This window comes from Vombatus ursinus, unplaced genomic scaffold (genome assembly GCF_900497805.2).
Source record: "Vombatus ursinus unplaced genomic scaffold, bare-nosed wombat genome assembly UNPS02014861.1, whole genome shotgun sequence".
NCBI lineage: Eukaryota > Metazoa > Chordata > Mammalia > Diprotodontia > Vombatidae > Vombatus > Vombatus ursinus.
Genome location: NW_020954639.1, coordinates 14,617,402 through 14,637,399, shown reverse-complemented (window position 1 = coordinate 14,637,399; position 19,998 = coordinate 14,617,402). Strand labels below are relative to the sequence as shown.

The window sequence follows — 19,998 nt, the reverse complement described above, 5'->3', positions numbered from 1 at the left end:
GGTTGAGGAGGGATAAGGGATAGAAGGTGCTACAAATAAAAGTATTGAAAAGGGCATTACAGCGAGGGATCCCCAACTTTGTGAGAAGGAGTGACTTTTCACTTTTCTAATACAGTGAGACGACTAGTATAGTGGTAGTTGTGGTCGAGGGTACTGTTAGTCCTTAAGTTAGGACAGGGAAAATATTGTGCAAAATGAAGGACAGGGTAGTATTCACTGTCAGCTTTGGGGAATACCCACTGGAAATCTTGACAAACTACATGCGGCAGAGGAAATAAGACAGGAAATCTACCGGATAAGTCTTCAAATTCTACCACAGGTTCCTAGTCTAGTAGTTAGGCACCCAGTTCTAGGAGAAAACATATAAACCCTGAAAAAAATCTAATTTGGCCTGACCTAATCACCTGGAAATCAAGGCCAAAAAATGGCCCTGTAGGAAAAGGCTCTAAAATTATACAGGGCTATTCTATTCTGAGCAAAAATTGGCAAAAAATCATTCTCTTTCAAAATGCCATAAAATGATGAATAATTTATCAGAAACCTAATCCTCTGAGCACCTAATTTTGATTTTGTTTTCCCACCAAAGAAATGTGTATGGTTGGCAAGGGAATTCATTCCAATAATCTCTCCCCTAAATTTTTTTTAGTAAAAAGAAAACAACGTTAAGGTAGATAAATAATTGACATGATGCATCTATCATATCACCATGTTTCCTTAACAATACAAAAACATACTAAAGAAGGGTGAAAACCTGGCACAACAAATTAAAAGTTACACAGGCCCCTTTGTTATAAACATGAGCTATGTCATTTATTTTTAAAATGTGTATTTGACAAGTAATCCAAGGCAAAATGAAATTCATAAATATTAGAACCATAATAGCAACATAACCCAATATAAATAAATAGAGCTAGTCAATCAAATTAGTGAATTACTCTCCAAAGTATTCTGCATTTCATACTACCCATGAACTTATTGTTAATAACTCTCTAGTAAAACCATCACTGTAATTTGTATCATCTTAAAAATTCTGAACAACATGCAAACTAATGCATATAGTCTATAGAAATGCTTACCTTAACACCATGGCCCACATCATCCAATACTGTATAGTCTATAGGTTTTCGAATGTACCTTACAGGACGTTCCATATTTGCAGGTGCTATTATTTTGTGAGTCCTGGATGTATTCTTATTTGTTGTCAAAATGCCTATCTCTCTCCGAGCCACTTTTTCTTTATGAATGTCCACGGTCTATATTTGAAATTGAACAAAAAAAGAAAATACCATTAAAAAGATGCCTATTCAGTCAGCCATTTATTTAAGGAGAAATCAGAAAATCAAAGTTCTACTAGAATAAATACTTTCACCTAAAATCTATTTAAAAATCCTTAAATATAAAGAAATGTTTTCTTTCTTCAAAATATTCATGGATATGCCAACAAATATTGCTTCTAGCTATATTCTGGAACAAGTAAAAAATTCTAAACATCACATATGGTACCTATTTGACCAAGTTTACATGGCCAAGTACAAATACATTATAAGTTATAGGCCTATGCCATTGCATTAGATACCTGTGACTCCAAACACAAACTCACATAGGTATTTCCCAAAGCACAACTAAATAAAGATAATGGGATTAAAGCAATGCAGTGAATAGAGCACTGGCCCTAGAGTCGGGAGGACCTGAGTTCAAATCTGCCCTCAGACACATAACAATCACTAGCTGTGTGACTCTGGGCAAGTCACTTAACCCCAACTGCCTCACCAAAAAAAAGGCACGTCCTATTTTGAAAGACTTAAGTCACAGAAATAATTTCTGAAAAGAATGTTTCCTTTCTAAGAGGCTCTCAGAATCTAAAACAGTGCAAACGATTAAAGGCAAAAACATTCCAGTAATTCCCACCATGCAAGTGAGAATCTTGAAAGTCATTTATTTGCAACAAGTCACTTAACCTGTATGGATCTCGTGTCCTAGTCTATGAAATGAAGGACGGAGCTAAATAATCTTTAAATTCCCCCTTCTAAAATTCTGTGACTCTGAAGTATTTACTTAGCATCATCCATGTGCCCAGCACTGCATAGCTAATAAACTATTCTCCACACCTTCCCATTTGATCGTTGTCATCTCTGATGAAGCAGGTTAAATAGAGAGCCTCTACAGATTTTTAAGAAGTATGTCAGGAGAGGTATGTCATGAAAATGGTGTTTGATGATGTCTAATCACCATGACTAAACTTAGAAGAGGAGAGAAAATGCTGCTCCCTCCTTTCACAGCTGAGATAGGGGATGAATGAGAAACAGTTCATAAGTCAATCAACAAGTAGTTATTAAGCTCCTATTCTATGCCAAGCACTATGCTAAGCACAAGGGATACAAAGAAAGTGAAAAACCAGTCTAGGCATTCAAGGATCTCAGTTTAATGAGGGAGACAACATGCTAAAAAACTACATACAAACAAGATAAAGACTGAAAAAATTGGAAATAATCAACAGAGGGAAGGCCCTAGCATTAAAGGAGATCAGGAGAGGATTCCTGTAGAAAGGATTTTTAGATGGAACCTGAAGAAAGCTAGAAAAACCAGGACATGGAGATAAGGAGGGAGAGAATTCCAGGCATTGTGAGCAGGCAATAACAATGCAAGCAGTTGATAAAATGAAGCGCCTTGTTCAAGAACAGCATGGTCAATGGATTGAAGAAAAACACTGTGGGATTCGAGAGGAAGAGAAGAAAAATAAAATGTAAGAAAACTGGAAAGGCCAGAAGGGGCCTAGTTAAAAAAGGCTTTGAATGCCAAACAGAGGATTTTATACTTGATCCTGGAGGTAATAGGAAGTTATTGGAGTTTATTGAATAGGGAACATGGTCAGACCTATACTTTAGGAAGAACACTGACAGCTTGAACGAAGGATGGACTACAGTGGGGAGAAACTTGAGGCAGAGAGAAAAACCAGAAAGCTACTATAATAATCCAGGTGTGTAAGGCAATGAAGGCCTACACCAGTGGTGGCAATGTCAGAGAAGAGAAGGAATCTTATATAAGAGTTGTTGGCAATGTTAGATTTAGCAATAGACTATGGGCAGTGAGAATGAGAAATCAAAGATGACACTTAGGTTAGGAGCATGGGTAACTGGGAGGGAAAAGAGGAAAAACAGGGAATGGACAGGTCAAGAACAGGCGGCAGAAAGTAGCCCAGTTTGGTTGCAAGATATAACACACTAAGAGGATCAATACTAGGTAAGGCTAAAAAAAATTAAGCTGGACAAGAGATAGAAAGAGAAACTCCATTTAAAATAACTATAAACAATATAAAATACTCGGGAGTCTACCTGCCAAGACAAAACCAGAACTGCAAAACACCTTTCACACAAATAAAGTCAGATCTGAACAAATGGAAAATTATTAATTGCTCATAATCAGGCCAAGCCAATATAATAAAAATTACAATTCTATCTAAATTAATTTATATATTCAGTGCCATACCAATCAAACTATCAAAAATTTATTGTTATAGAGCTAGCATAATAAATAATAAAATTTACCTGGAAGAACAAAAGGTCAAGAATATCAAGGGAATTAATGAAAAAAAAAATGTGAAGGAGAATGGTTTAGCAACTCCAGAACTCAAAATGTATTACAAAGTGATAATCATCGAAACAACCTGGTACTGGCTAAGGGATAAGAGTGGTGGACAACTGGAAAAGACAGGTACACAATACATAGCAGGTAATGACCATAATAAACTAGTGCTTGATAAATGGTTTTTTTGATCCCAGCTTTTGGGACAATAACTCATTATTTGATAAAAACTGCTGGGAAAACCGGAAAACGGTTTGGCAGAAACTAGATATAGACCAACATATCACATCGCACACCAAGATAAGGTCAAAATGGATTTAGACATAAAGGGTGATACCATAAACAAATTAGGAGAGCAAGGAATAATTACCTGTCAGATTATGGATAACAGAAGAATTTAAGACCAAAGAGATTAAGAGCATTATGGGATGTAAAATAATTTTAATTAAATTAAATGAAGTTTTGCACAAACAAAACCAATGCAGCCAAGATTAGAAGGAAAGCACAAAACTGGGGGGATGGGGAGAAGAATTTACAGCAAGTTTCTCTGATAAAGGCCTCATTTTTCAAATATATAGAGGACTGAATCAAATTTATAAGAATACAAGTCACTCCTCAATTGATAAATAGTCAAAGGACTTGAACAGGCAGTTTTCAGATGAAGAAATCAAAGCTATCTATAATCATATGAAAAAATGCTCTAAATCACTATTGATTAAAAAAATACAAATTAAAACAACTCTGAGGTACCATCTCATATCTATCAGATTGGTTAACGTGATAAAAAAGGAAAATGACAAATGCTGGAGGGGATGTGGGAAAACTGGAACTATGGACTGATCCAACCATTCTGGAGAACAATTTCAAACTAGGCCCAAAGGGCCAAAAAACTGTGCATACCCTATGACCCAGCAATAACACTACTACATCTGCATCCCAAAGAGATTAAAAAAAAAGAAAAAAAAAAAACAAAGGCAGGGCAGGAGGGTTGGGGGAGAGAAAGGCCCATATGAACAAAAATATTTAAAGCAGCTCTTTCTGTGGTGGCAAAGAACTGGAAATTGAGGGAATGCCAATCAACTGGGGAATGGCTGAACAAGTTGTTGTATATGACTGTGACAGAATACTACTGTGCTGTAAGAAATGATGAACAAGATGCTTTCAGAAAAACCTGTTAAAGAGGCAGCTAGGTGGTGCAGTGGATAAAGTACCGGCCCTGAAGTCAGGAGGACCTGGGTTCAAACCCGACCTCAGACCAAACATTTGACACTTACTAGCTGTGTGACCCTGGGCAAGTCACTTAACCCCAACTGCCTAAAAAGGAAAAAAAAAATACAAAAAAGAAAAAGAAAAAAGAAAAACCTGTTAAGACTTATGTGAACTGATGCAAAGTGAAGTAAGCAGAACCAAAAGAACATTGTACACAGTAACAGCAACATCATATAATGATCAACTGTGAATGACTTGGCTATTCTCAGTAATACAAATCCAAAACAATTTTGAAGGACTTATGATGAAAAATGCTATCCATCTCCAGAGAAAGAACTGACAGGGAATGTAAACTGAAGCATATTATTTTTTATTTTCTTCATTTTTATGGGGTTTTTTTTGGGGGGGGGGTCTATATTTTCTTTTACAACATGACTAATATGGAACTATGTTTTATACGACTGCACACGTATAACCTACATCAAATTGCTTGCCATGTCAGGGAAGAGGGCGGGAAAGGATGGGAGGAGAGAATTTGGAACTCACTATCTGCCTTAGTGATCTTATCGGCACTCATGGGTATAATTTCCATGTAGATGATCCCCAAATCTGTATAAACAGCCCTAACCTCTTTCCTGAACTCCAGTCTTGTATCACCAGCTGCCTCTCTTTCTCTGCTTCAGTTCATTCTCCACTCAGCTGTCAAAGTGATTTTCTAAAGCCCAGGTCTGACTACGGTACTCCTCTACTTAGCCTTCCCAGGAAACTTCAATGGTTCCCTCTTACCTCTAGGATGAATTGTAGTATCGTCTCTTTGGCTTTAAAACCCTTTGCGGGGTGGGGGTAGAGGCAGCTAGATGGCACAGTGAATAGAGCACCTAGAGTCAGGAGGTCCTGAGTTCAAATCAGGCCTCAGACACTTACTAGCAGTGTGACCCTGGGCAAGTCACTTAACACCCCCCCAATAAATAATTTTAAAAAAAAAAACCCTTTACAATCTGGCCTCTTCCTCCCTTTTTAAATCTTCTTCCAGTTCTCCCATATATATACATTACAATACCATGAAACTGGCCTTCTTATTGTTCCTTGCACACTAACACTCCATCACCTGAGTGTGGACTTTTCACTGGCCATCCTGCCATACCTGGAATGCTCTTCCTCTGTATTTTTCCCCCTTAGAATTTCCTAGCTTCAGGTACATCTGACTGGTTCCACTAGATATGGAATTTTTTTTCTTTTTTTTATTATTAATAAATTTATTTATTTTTAGTTTTCATCATTTACTTCCATAAGATTTTGAGTTCCAAATTTTCACCTCATCTCGCCCCTCCGCCACCCCAAGATGGCATGCATTCTGAATACCCCTTCCCCTAGTCTGCCTTCCCTTCTATCTCTCCCCCCCTTCTCTTATCCACTTCCCTTTCTATTTTCCTGTAGGGCAGGATAGATTTCTGTACCCCATTTCCTGAATTTCTTATTTCCCAGTTGCATGTGAAAACATTTTTTTTAAACATTTTTAAATTTAAAACATTTTTAAACATTTTTTAAATATTTGGGTTCCAAATTTTCTCCCTTCCTCCCTCGCCACCCACCCTCATTGATAAGGCAAGCAACTCCATATAGGTTATACATGTGCAGTTATACAAAACACTTCCATAGTAGACATGCTGTGCAAAACTAACTCTTATTTCCCTTAATCCTATTCTGCCCTCCCCCATTTATTCTATTCTTTCTTTTGACCCTGTCCCTCCTCAGAAGTATTTGCTTCTGATTACCCCCTTTCCCAATTCCCTCCTCTCTATCATCCCCCTACTCTCTTGTCCCCTTCCCCCGCTTATTCTCCTGTAGGCTATGACAGATTTCCATACCCAATTGAGTGTGTATGTTATTCCCTCCTTAAGTCAAATCCTATGAGAATAAAATTCACTCATTCCCTCACCTTCCCCCGTTTCCCCTCCACTGTAAGAGCCTTTTCTTTTGTTTTTTTGTGAGATAATTTACCCCGTTCTACCTCTCCCTTTTTCCTTCTCCTAGTATAATCCTCTCTCACCCCTTAATTTTATTCTCCAGATATGACCCCTTCATCTTCAACTCACCCTGTGCCTTCTATCTACCTATCTATCTATATTATATATACATACATACAATTTTTTTCCCTTCAACAACTACTCTAATATTGACAAAGGTCTCATGAGTTACAAATATCATTTTTCCATGCAGGTATGTAAACAGTACAACCTTAATAAGTCTCTTATGATTTCTCTTTTCTGTTTACCTCTTCATGTTCCACTTGAGTCTTGTATTGGAAAGTCAATGTTTCTATTCAGCTCTGGTCTTTTCATCAAGAACACTTGAAAGTCCTCTATTTCACTGAATGTCCAGTTTTTCCCCTGAAGGATTATACTCAGTTTTGCTGGGTAGGTGATTCTTGGTTGTAATCCTATCTCCTTTGCCCTCCGGAATATTACATTCCATGCCCTGCGGTCCTTTAATGTAGAAGCTGCTAAATCTTGTGTTATCCTGATTGTGTTTCTACAATACTTGAATTGTTTCTTTCTGGCTACTTGCAATATTTTCTCCTTGACCTGGGAACTCTGGAATTTGGCTACAATATTCCTAGGAGTTTTCCTTTGGGGATCTCTTTCAAGAGGAGATTGGTGGATTCTTTCAATTTCTATTTTGCTCTCTGGTTCTAAAATATCAGGGCAGTTTTCCTTGATAATTTCTTGAAAGATGATGTCTAGGCTCTTTTCTTGATCATGGCTTTCAGATAGTCTGATAATTTTTAAATTCTCTTTCCTGGATCTATTTTCCAGGTCACTTATTTTTCCAGTGAGATATTTCACACTGTTTTCCAATTTTTCATTTTTCTGGATTTGTTTTACAGTATCTTGATTTCTCATAAAGTCACTAGCTTCCAAATGCTCTATTCTAATTTTTAAGGAAGTATTTTCTTCAGTAATCTTTTGGACTTCCTTTCCCATTTGGCCAGTTTTACTTTTTAGGGCATTCTTCTACTCATTGGCTTTTTGGACCTCTTTTGCCATTTGGGTTAGGCTATTTTTTAAGGTGTTATTTTCTTCAGTATTTTTGGGGGTCTCCTTTAGCAAGCTGTTGACTTGTTTTTCATGATTTTCTTGCATCACTCTCATTTCTCTTCCCAGTTTTTCCTCTACTTCTCTTACTTGCTTCTCAAAATCCCTTTGGAGCTCTTCCAAGGCCTGGGACTGATTCATATTTTTTTGGAGGCTTTGGATATAAGAGCTTTGCTTTCGTTGTCTTCTTCTAGTTGGATGTTTTCATCTTCTTTGTCACCAAAGTAAGATAATATATTCTGACTTTTTTTGTGCTGCTTACTCTTGATCCCGGCCAATCACTTGAGTTTTAAACTCTTTGTTAAGGTAAAAGTCTGCTTCCAATGTGGAGAATGTACTGTCCCAAGCTTTGAGGGGTTTGTACAGCTGTTTTCAGAGACACATCTAGGGACCTGTAAATTTTCAGTTCTTCAAGGTGGTACGGTAAGGCACAAGGTGTTTCCTCTCCACCACCACAACAAGCTCCACCATACCAGTGCTCCTCCTCGCCCCAGGACCCCCCCTCAGAACTGTGACCCAGATCCAAGCACAGGCAAAGCAAGAGATTCCTGCCTCAGCACTGGCAAAGAGATCCCTGAAATCCCTCTCTGATCAGTCACTCGATTCCCCCTCAGTCTGTGGGCCAGAAGCTCAGGAGGCAGCCCACTGCAGTCACAGATTTTTCCCACTGACCTTCTAAGTTGTCTTACCCTCATTACCTTTCCAGTCTTCTTACATTATTCTCCAACACATACTCTTCAACCCAGTGATGAGTTGGCTCTTCCTAGCTATTTCACAAACAAGATACTCCATCTCTTGGCTCCAGGCATTTTCTATGGCTGACCTCCAGGCCTGCAATACTCTACCTCCTTCATTCCAACTACTGACCTCCCTGGCTTCCTTTAAGTCCCAACTAAAATCCCACCTTCTACAGAAAGCCTTTCCCAGCCCCTGTTAATACTAATGCCTTCCTTGTATACTAATTCAACGATTCAGCAGAACATTTGGAACTTTGCCCAAAGGGCTACAGAGCCATGCATACCCTTTGACCCAGCAATATCACTTACTAGGTCTGCATTCCACAGAGATAAAAAAAAAAAAGACCTATATGAACTATTCATATGCCATTTATAGCAGTTCTTTTAGTGGTGACAAAGAACTGGAAATTGAGAGATGCCCATCAATTGCAGAATGGCTGAACAAGTTGTTTAAATAATTATGATGGAATACTATTGTGCTATAAGAAATGATGAGCAGGAGGCTCTCAGAAAAACCTGCAAAGACTTAACACAAACTGATACAAAGTGAAATGAGCAGAACCAGGAGAATACTGTAAACAGTAACAGCAATACTGTAATGGTGATCAACTGTGAATGACTCAGCTATTTTCTCTGTAATACAATGATCCAAGACTATTTGATAAAAAAAATGCTACCCATCTCCAGAGAAAGAACTGACGGAGTTTGAATCCAGATCGAAGTATAGTTTTTCTTTACTTTACTTCTTTATTTATTCTTGGGGTTTTTTTTTGTTGTTGTTGTTTTTCTCTGTGTTTTCTTTCACAACATGACTGATATGGAAATATGCTTTGCATGACTTGCACACGTATAACTTATATCAAATTGCTTGCCTTCTCAAGGCAGGGGGTGGGAGAATTTGGAACTCAAAATTTAAAAACAAATGATAAAGACTGTTTTTACATGCAATTGGGGGGTAAATTAAATTTTTTAAAATGTTCTGAATTCGCAGTGGATAGAGCACCGGCCCTGCAGTCAGGAGGATCTGAGTTCAAATCCGGCCTCAGACCAAACACTTGACACTTACCTAGCTGTGTGACCCTGGGCAAGTCACTTAACACCAATTCCCTTAAAAAAAAAAAGTTTTGAATACCAGTGCCTTCCCCCGTTAATTATTTCCTATTTATCCTGTACATAGCTTGTTTGTATATATCTGCTTGTATACTGTCTCCCCCATTGGATTGTGTGCTCCTTGAGGGCAAGGACTGTCTGTTGCCTCTTTTTGTATTACCAGCTCTTCCAACAGTGCCTGGGCCCATGGAACAGGGTCTTAATAAATGTTATTAACTGAATGACTGGCATTCATCCTGAAAGATACCAAAGTTACCATACAGTTGGAGATTTTAAATCAATCTGACTTTTCCTCATAGGTTAATAAATGTACATGGAGAACTGGAAAGGACCTCAGAAGTCATCTAAACCAATCCCCAAGTTTTACAGTTTAGTGAACTGGGGGGGGGGGGGGGGGGGGGGGGGGGGGAGTGAGAGTTCAGTGACTTGTCCAAGTCCAAACATTAGTAACCATCAGAGGGAGGATCCGAACCCAGATCATCTGACTCCAGAGTCGGCACTCTTTCCCTTGTACCAAGATGCATACCTTTCCAGTGAATGTGACCACTATTTACAAATTATTTTATTACACTTCTGGACATTTTATTAACTCATTGGATTTAGAACTAGAAGCGTCATCTACTCCAAGGCACTCAATTTACAGTTAGGAAAAGTGAGTCTGAGAGTTTACCATGCTCATTCCCCCCAACAGCATTCAAACTCAGATCCTCCAACACCAAACCAGTTCTTTGCCACAATACCACAGCATAAAGAAATGGGTTTAGATCTGTCTAATTTACATTTGTGGCATTAATTGTGTTTAATCTCATTTTGCTGCAAAACTCTCTGACTCCTTTAAGATATTAGGTTGTTAAGTAGACTGGCAGCATTTGGAAGTTGGAAAACACATTAACACTCCAGGTGATCTTAAAAGAAAAGTGTTAATGTGATAGCAACACCTAGACATTAACTATTTGTCCTCAGAACAAGGAGAGAAAAATCCAGAAAAGGCAAAAAGGGTAGGCAATCCATATTTTTAAAAGAGTAGAATAAAGTAAATGGTTAGAAAATGAATCATTACAGCAAGAATCAATTATACTAACAAAACTTAAAAGCTCAAAAGTTTATATAAATTAACTATACTCCATCTTTTTAAAAGTTTGGGATGCAAACATTCTAGATGCTTAGCTCAAGATGGGAAGGGGCTCTATCTAAAAATTTCGCATCTCTCTCAGGGACTAACATATACAACAGCTGCTTATGAAAAAAACAGCTGAAATAAAATCTCTTATAACACTGCTTCTTGTTCCACCTATCAAGCATTTAAAATGTTTTCTATGGATGGAACATTCCCCTGTAAAGCTATTTCACCACTCATCTTTAAAGGAATCAACAGGAGTTAGCCCCAGATGCATATATCCTTATTATCTGTTTCCCCTTTCTGGCAAAAAGTCTGATCAGTCCTGATGATCTTGTTACCCTTTCGCAAACTAAACACCTTGTGCCAGCTACCAGAGATCCAGGACTGAGATACACTATACGCTCTCCCTATTCTGCCCTAAAACCTTAAAAAAAAAAAAAACCCACAAGCAAAAAACCACCTGAAGTCCAAACCAGGTGTGTACATTTTAGAAGCCCAAACAACCCAAAAGAAATTAAAGTATCAGAGAACACACAAATTTGGGTTTCTCTACAACCTAAACCCACTATTATAAACTTAAAACCATGAATAACTTCCAAAAGAAAAGTTTATAGGAATATTTCACTGCCAAAAATGCATTTGACATGTTGTGATCCAATAAATGCATATTCAAATGAAACCCCTAGGGCCCTAATATTCTGATTGCTTTGACCTTTTCAAATTCCAGCCTTTACAGAGATGTAACTCTAGCACTAGGTATGAAGACGTTATTCACACAGGAAGGCTTCTAATCTGTCCTCACCAATTATAAAAGAAAAAGTCAAAGGATAAATTTAAATATAGTTCAAGGTTTCAAAATACACTTATAATTGTGCTTATTCTTGTTAGTATTCCATTAATACATAAACACACAATCTTGATTCTATGAAACCTAATTATGCAGGACATCTGCAGTGCTTTTTCTGCTAACTTAACTGGGTATCCCTACTTCTCCCAAGAGCAGAGGGAGAAAACAGAAGAAAGATGAAATTTATACTGGACGATGATGTGACTTTTTAGGAACTGTGGAAAAACATTTTAGTGATTTAAAGAAGGGTCATGGATCACCAGGAGATTTAAATTATACATACTACCCTTGTCCCTTCTTCTACACAATCTGTTAAATACAATCCTAGAAAAATGTTTTAAAATTAACTCGAAGCAAAGCCAAGGCTTTACAGTTTGCACTGATTAATAAAGCATAAACTACAGTATAGCTCTTTGAAAGAAGAACAAAGCCACTCAGATGCTGTTTCCATGCCAAACTGAAAAACAAAACCACTGTAGAGAAAATGAACACATGCATTTCCACAGAACGCTGCAGGTGGCTAGAAGGGAAACTAGCATTTTTTTTTAAAGGCTTAAAAATAGTTTCAGAACAGAACAGTGATTTCTACTGAACTTTCATGAATTTTTTTAAAATTAGTACACAGCTAATGCTAAATCACACTGAAAGCAAATTTGTCTTTCTGCCAGCAAGACTAGCATTAAAATAAATATTGCAATTGTAAAATGTAGCCTTATAAACCCTAATGGTTTAGGAGAGCTTCCAGGATCAGTGAGACAGAAAAAAAAAATTTACAAACACAGTCAATCTTTTTCTCTATTTTTTTTGGCTGAAAGTTTCTATAAGAATAAATTCTCCAATTAAATTTCTTGTAAAAAAAAAAAATCCTGTCAGGTATGAATGAGTTGATTTGTACATCAGATCAGCATTTTAAATTGTAATAAAAAGTCCTGCAATACAACTTAGAATACTCAGGCCTGAAAGGTATAAGAAATAGTGATTTTTTTCATCAGAACATGATGGAGAGCACACTATGCATAATACATATTTAATTACTAATTTGTCTTGGAATCTTGGAGTTGGAGAAGGTCCTCCAGGAAAAGTCACCTAGTCCAACTAGTACCTGAGTGTGTTATGACCATGGGAGAGGGAAGGAGGAAAGCATCATGGAACTATTTCCGTTTCTCCACTCATATTTGTGCTTGGATAGTGCAGCAGCTACAAACTTCTTGTGTTCAATTTTTCAAAGCCCCTATTAAATGGTACTAAGGCATGGACACATGATGAAAGCAAAACAATACTTAAAACCACAGCTTCTATTTGCCTCTGCACAAATATCAGTAAAGTTATGGGTATGAACACTAGGCAAAAGTGAAGTTGATAAAAAACTTCTGGTACCCCCCAGGTTCCCTTTTCTTCACACTTTCACACTCCCTCCCTCTCTCTGATACCCATCAGAAATTCGGCACAGATGTGTAGCTGAATGTGCACCTCAGAGAAAAGACTCTTCAAGTGGGGGGAAGGGAGGGTCAACCCTCTCCATTCACTGCCCCAGGGACGTCAAACTCAAATATAAACAGATCTCTACAGGGCACATTGTGACTGACTCCCTCCCACCCTTATTTAGCTGTGCCTTTAACTTCAACTGTACTTTTGGAAGTTAATGCTAGACAATAGCCAGAAAAACCACCTTTCAAGAACATTTTCTCTTCTATTTGCATCTCCAGTGCTTTGCATATAGTTAAGTGCTAAATAAATTCTTTTTCATTCATTCGTTGATATGTTATGCATCATTAACACAAGCGAAGGACTACTATTCTTACAAATAAAAATAACTGCCATCTGATTTGATCCTAACAATCTTGTGATGTTTCAGATATTATTCTCATTTTTCAGATGAGTAAACTGGGGCTAAGAATAAATTAACTGACTTGCCAACAACCACCAAGCTAGAAAGCTAGAAATGCACTTAGGTCTTCTTGACTCCAAATTTGGCATTTAATCTACAATAGCTCACAAAGACTCAGAGGAAGAAACTATACAGTCCACACAACACAATAAAATTGTCCTGATTGGCTATAACTTGAGGCACTGGATACAATATATTGAAACCTGGACTAACCAAAATCCACAGTAAACAAGAATGTTTCTGGAAATTAAAAATATTTATTTTTAATAAATACTGTAATACATAACACATAATACTACAGAAAAACACGTGAAATTCATTTTCATTTCAATTCTTGTACTTGGCATAATTTTCCAGTATTGGTCAAAACAACCATAAAGTTACAAAATGTTTTATGTTCTGAGAAACTATAGTACAATACTTTGAGCACTGTGTTCTGATTCTTGTTATTAGAATTAACTAACAAGTACATAACTAGGTAGATTCAGTGTTTAAAATCAACCAGTATTTACAGAGATATTAAAAATGTATTCTCAACAAGTGTTTCAGTTAAACTTGAAAAAAGAACCTTGAATTTACTTAGAGAATTGAGATCCGACTAAAGATTAAATGAAACAATAACTTCAACAAAGTGGTAAGATAAAATAAACCCACAAAAATCATCAGCATCCTTGCATATTACCTATAAAACCCAGAAGAAAAAGCAAGAACAAGAAATTCTACCGAAAATTACTACACAATGCATAAAATAACTGGGAGACCACCACTGTCCTAAGCCATATACAGGAATTATTATGAATACACATTAAAATATTCCTTAGAGAAACAGACCTACATAACTGGAGAGATACTGTTTGTGGTTAGGTTGTGCTAATGTTTTTCTTTTTTTAAATGAAACTTACAATACCTGATTTAATTTATCGATTCAGCCACATACTAACCAAAATTATCAGAGGGTTATTTTACAGAACTATAGAAAATGACAACAAAGTTCTAGAGCAACAAAAGTTCTAGAATCTCACAGAAAGAATGGTAAAAAAAAAAGTGGAAAAGAAAGAAAAGTGTAGCAATATCAGATCTCAAACTATTCCACAAAACACAAAGCTATGTGGTACTGGTTAAAAAAGCAGAAATGCTAATCGATGGTACAGATCAGGTAAGCAAGACACAGAAGCAAACATCTTAGAATGGCATTCTTTAAACCCAAGGACACCAATTGCTCATTATCTGACAAAAATTGATGGGAAAATTAGAAAGTGATCCGACAGAAATCAGGTTCAGATCAAAATCTCACCCCATATACCACAGTAAGTTTCAAACAGATACATAACCTACCTATTCAAGGTCCTATGATAAACAAATTATAGAAGGCAAGGAAGTTATTTTCACAAAATTGTGTAGCAAATTTCTCCTATAAAGATTTAATTTCCAAGAAAAACAGGGAGTTTATAAAAATATTTAAGAATGAGTCATTTCAAAGGATATGGAAAGGCAATACTCAAAAGAAGAAACAAAAGCCATCAACAACCATATGAAAGAGATAAGACCTGTTATTTCAATGGTATAGGTAATTCCCACATAAGGAAACTCTCTTTATGACAATACAAATCAGCATCTTTTCTGTAACTTAAGAGAATCACCCCTAGATCATAGAGAAGTTAAATGACTCAGGGTCACACAGCTAGAATAAATGAGTGAACGAATGGGAATTTATTAAGCACTCACTATGTGCAAAATGCTTAAGCTCTAAAGATACAAATGGAAAATTAAGACAGTCACTGCTCTCAAGCAATTTACATTCTAACTGGGAGATGTGACTTAACCTAAGGTTTCAGTTGCAAGTCACAGAAAAGCTCCATGGTCCTTAAGGTGAAGTAGCAAAGCAAATGGAAATGCCTTTTCTTAAATATCATTTCTATTGACAAAATCATATCAATTTGTGATGCTGAACCATATAACATAATGGGTGTCAGAGATAGTGACTGATATAGGTTGATATATAGTTGATACGTCTTCTATTTTAAGTCTGGCTTTCTATCCACTACATCAGTCTTTCACCATAAGAAATTACAAATTAACCTAGAATACTGACAGAGATCCCCTCCCACCCCCTCCAAAAAAAGTAAAGTAAAATAATAACTGGCAGAACTTTGAATTGTTCCAACCTTTGGGGAAATCAATCTGGAACTACATTCCATGTCACTAAACTGTACAGTGATAGCTGGTAGACATATACCTCAAAGACATCAATGACAGAGGGAAAAGACCCATGTGTACAAAAATATTTAAATTGTGTGTTTTTGCTTTTGCAAAAATCTAGGAAAAAGTGAATTATCAATCATTTGGGGAATGGCTGAACAAATTACGGTGTGACAGGACAAACATCCACAACAGTCCCTGAAACATAGGCTGAGAGAGTCAATCTCTCCTTCCTCCATACCATACCAACCCCTTAAAAGCACTGAAACCTATCTGGAGACAATTGTTCCAGGTGACTAATATTCAACCTGGAGTTTACTCCTCAGCTACATAAAAAAGTTCAGTATGGAAGTAGTCAGGGAATCTTAGGCTTCTGACAAGAATTAGTAAATTCATAAAACACAAACTGTGCCCAAATGAATCAATAAATACTGTATCTTTGCTGAATATCCTTTCCATGTTATTTTCAATTAAACTTTGGTGTCTCATTTTATTCTAAACTAAAACCCAAATCATAAGATCAGGTCAAATCTGGCCCAGAATATATGGTATGTGTTTATAATGGAATATTACAATGTTGAAATAAATGTGAATTGAGATAGTCAAATAAATATTAAAAGACCTGTCTTTCCTGATACAAAATGGAGTGAACAGAAGTAGGAGAACAGTTTTTACAATAACTGCAATAAAGGAAAACCACTCTGAAAATATTTAGAAATTCTAACCAATGCAGTGACCAACTATGACTCTAGAGCAGAGGTGTCAAATTCACTACCTCAAAACTCCCAAGTTTGGCCAGAACCAGATTAAAAATTGGGAAATGTTTAACAAAATAAATAAAAATACAATACAACATGGGTAATGTTTATTTTTGGTTTTCTATGTCAGTATGTTACCTGAAAGCATCTATTTCTATTTGAATTTGACACCACTATTCTAGTGATGCTGGTGACAAATGATGCTACCCAACTCTTAACAGGTAATAGACTCATGGTGCACAATGAGACATACATTTTTGGATATGGCTAATGTCTGAATCTGTTTTGCTTAACTACGCTTATTTGTTATAAAGGTTTGTTTTATTTGTAATTTAGAGAAACTATAGTGTTGCCAAAAAAATTTGATTTGAGTATATGGGTGATTAAGGCAATCAATTCATCACCCCTCCCTTAAAATAACTAACAAAATACTATAGCCTACACTATCTTTATCGGGAGAGAACCTCTCCACTTAATCAAATCAATTTAACTAATTTGTGGCTTTTAGGGTCTGTTATTCAGCTAGCTTCGAATCTGGGAGGAAGCAAAGGAAAGCAGTTCTAGTTAAGTCCTGGAGACGAAGCAGAGCTGAGTGTGATGAGGGGGGAAAAGAACGAAGATTAGATCATTTGGCCCTCCAGAGGATGACCTCATGATCTGGACTTATCATTGGGTTCTAGAATTGAGACCTACAAGTGTTTCATTTAACTCCATAACATAAAATGACAAGGTACCAACCTGGGTGGGTCAGGACTACCAGGCACAGTTAAGTAACTCATCACAGATATAGCTTCTGGGAGACCAGACATTTAACCTAAGTAATCAAGTGTCTGATGATGCAGCTGTTAATTAATTAACAGGGGTAAATCTGTTGCCCTGAGATACGGTAAGTGGGCCAATTTAAATAGCTAGCATTTCTATAGCTACACATAGTCTCTCATTTTTTCCTCACAACAACTCTACAGAGTAGGTGCTATTATTATCTGATTTATAAATGAGGAAAAGGCAGACAGAGGTTAAGTGATTTGTCCAGCATCACATAGCTAGTAAATGTCTGAGACCAGATTTGAACATAACATGGGTTCGGTGAGTACTCTATCACAGGAGTCCAACTGAGTAGGAATTTAGTTGGTCCAGCATTCAGCACAACATGCCAACATGTCCCCTATATAAAGACCAACAATGGACTTCTCTCCTGCCTCTGCCATTCCTGTAATGGCTCCAACCTGGTTTAGTTCAGTGGAGAGGAGGAGAGGCAATATAATGCAAGGTGAACCTCTGAACAAACAAGAGAGCCCTAAAGGCAGCTTCTGTTATTAAGCAGAGCTAGTACATTCAAAATGGCACTCACGGGAAAATCGGAACACTAACGCATTGTTGGGAGTTGTGAACTGATCCAACCATCCTGGAGAGCAATTTAGAACTATGACCAAGGGGTTTTAAAACTGTGCCTACCCTTGGATCCAGCAATACCACTTCTAGGTCTGTATCCCAAAGAGATCCTAAAAACGGGGAAAGGACCCACATGTACAAAAATATTGATAGCAGCTCTCTCTGTGGTGGCCAAGAATTGGAAATTGAGGGGACACCCATCAATTGGGGAATGGCTGAACAAGTTATGGTATATGAATGTAATGGAATACTACTGTTCCATAGGAAGTGCTGAGTAGGTGGATTTCAGAAAAACCTGGTCTTACATGAACTTACATGCTGAGTGAAGTGAACAGAACCAGAACATTGTATACGCTAACAGCCACATTGTGTGATAAACAACTTTAATAGCTCTTCTCAGCAATGCAATGATAAAAGATAATTCCAAAAGGCTAATGATGGAAAATACTATCCACATCCACAGAAAGAACTATGGAGTCTGAATGCAGATCAAAGCATTCTATTTTCTCTTCTTTTTTGTTTGTTTTTTCTTTCTCTGATTTTTCCCTTTTGTTCTGACTCTTCTTTCACAACATGACTAATGTGGAAATATGTTTAATATGATTATACATATATAGCCTGTATCAGATTGCCTACCATTTTGGGGAGGGAAGATGGGAAGGAAGGGGGAAAATTTAGAACTCAAAATCTTATAAAAGTGAATGCTAAAAACTAACAATAAATAAATCTTTTTTTTTAAATGGCATTCAGTTTTCTTAGGTGTTACTCACAAGAAACAGGTTGAGATTAGGCCAGAAACCGAGGCGTCTATCTGGTCCAAGCCCCAGAACCTTGAGGAATGAGATTTTGCCAATGGCCCCTGACAAAGTGCCAAAGCACAGGTAACTGGCCTTTTGCAACCATTAAACCAGTAATAGGTAATACCCTAGGAGGGAATGGGAGTTCTGGGAAGTCCTCCCTGTGGGTTAAGCTCCAGGCTGCATGACTGCCATGTGAAAGACCCTCTTGAGGGATGAGATGGAAAATATCTTCATCTGCATTAATTCCTGACTACTGGCCATGAACCTGGAGAGAATAGGACTAGACAATAAAAGCTCTCTCTCTTGAAGTAACTGTGGTTTTGTAAGATCATTGTGTCCATCTGACTAACACAAAGTTTTGTTTCTTCTTTCTTGACAGTCATATACACATATATTTACATACATATACACAGTATTTGATTTTGATCTCATCCTTTGGTCATCAAAGGCATTCTTGATAAGGGTATTAGCAAGGTACAAGGAGAATTTCACAAATATTCAAAAATGAAAAGACGTCTTCACAATTAACTTAAAAGACATGGACAATAACAACCCAATGTGTTTGTTAATTGCCAAAAAAAAAAAAAAAAAGCACTTGATCCAGTAGAACAAAATAGTATCTCCAAGACCAAATAAAGTGTCTCTAAATCATTACTTCAAAACCATTCACAGTTCTACCGAAGACTTAACAGCCTGTCCGAGAGTCCTCCAATCATAGCATCAGGTGAGGTACACAGCAGGGAGGTGCCTGCTTGACAAATGGTGGAGCTCCTGAGGAGATGACCCAGGACAGACCTGAGGTCGGAGAGGAATTGCCTGTGGATGCTGAGGACTACAGACGCCCTTGCAGATGGCAGAGCACTGATTATATGAAACTCCAGAATGCTACAGAGCTCTTCCAGAAGACTACAAAGGTAAATTTACTCAAGCAACTGGAAAGAGCTGGATGATGAAGTAGGACTAACATTCCACTGGGGGAGAAGAAACAAATGAGTCCTCAGACATCAATGCCTTTGTAGAGTACTGAAGGAGTTGAATAATAAAAGTAAAGGTCCTGGGGTAGAATGGCTCTGTTCTGAGGGATTTAAACATGGAAAGGCAGCAGTAGGAAGTCCTTTGGGACAAATGAGAGATGCCTGGTCCAGCTCAGGGAACAGAATAAGACATACATTTTTAGACATGGCAAATGTATAGATTATTTTGTTTCACAATACTCATTTGCTAAAAGGGTTATGTTTTTCTTTTTTTTGTGGGGAGGGTA

The 19,998-nt window shown here is 37.2% G+C and overlaps 1 protein-coding gene across 6 annotated transcripts in view; it reads right to left on the bottom strand.

The window, feature by feature from the left end:
- Positions 1-19,998, bottom strand: part of ABI1 (abl interactor 1) — a 100,007-nt gene that overhangs the window by 30,442 nt on the left and 49,567 nt on the right. For all 6 annotated transcript variants that reach the window (XM_027841605.1, XM_027841606.1, XM_027841603.1 and 3 more), the window contains exon 3: positions 1,077-1,253. In XM_027841605.1, coding sequence (XP_027697406.1) covers positions 1,077-1,253 — 177 coding nt within the window. The remainder of the gene's footprint in view (positions 1-1,076; positions 1,254-19,998) is intronic.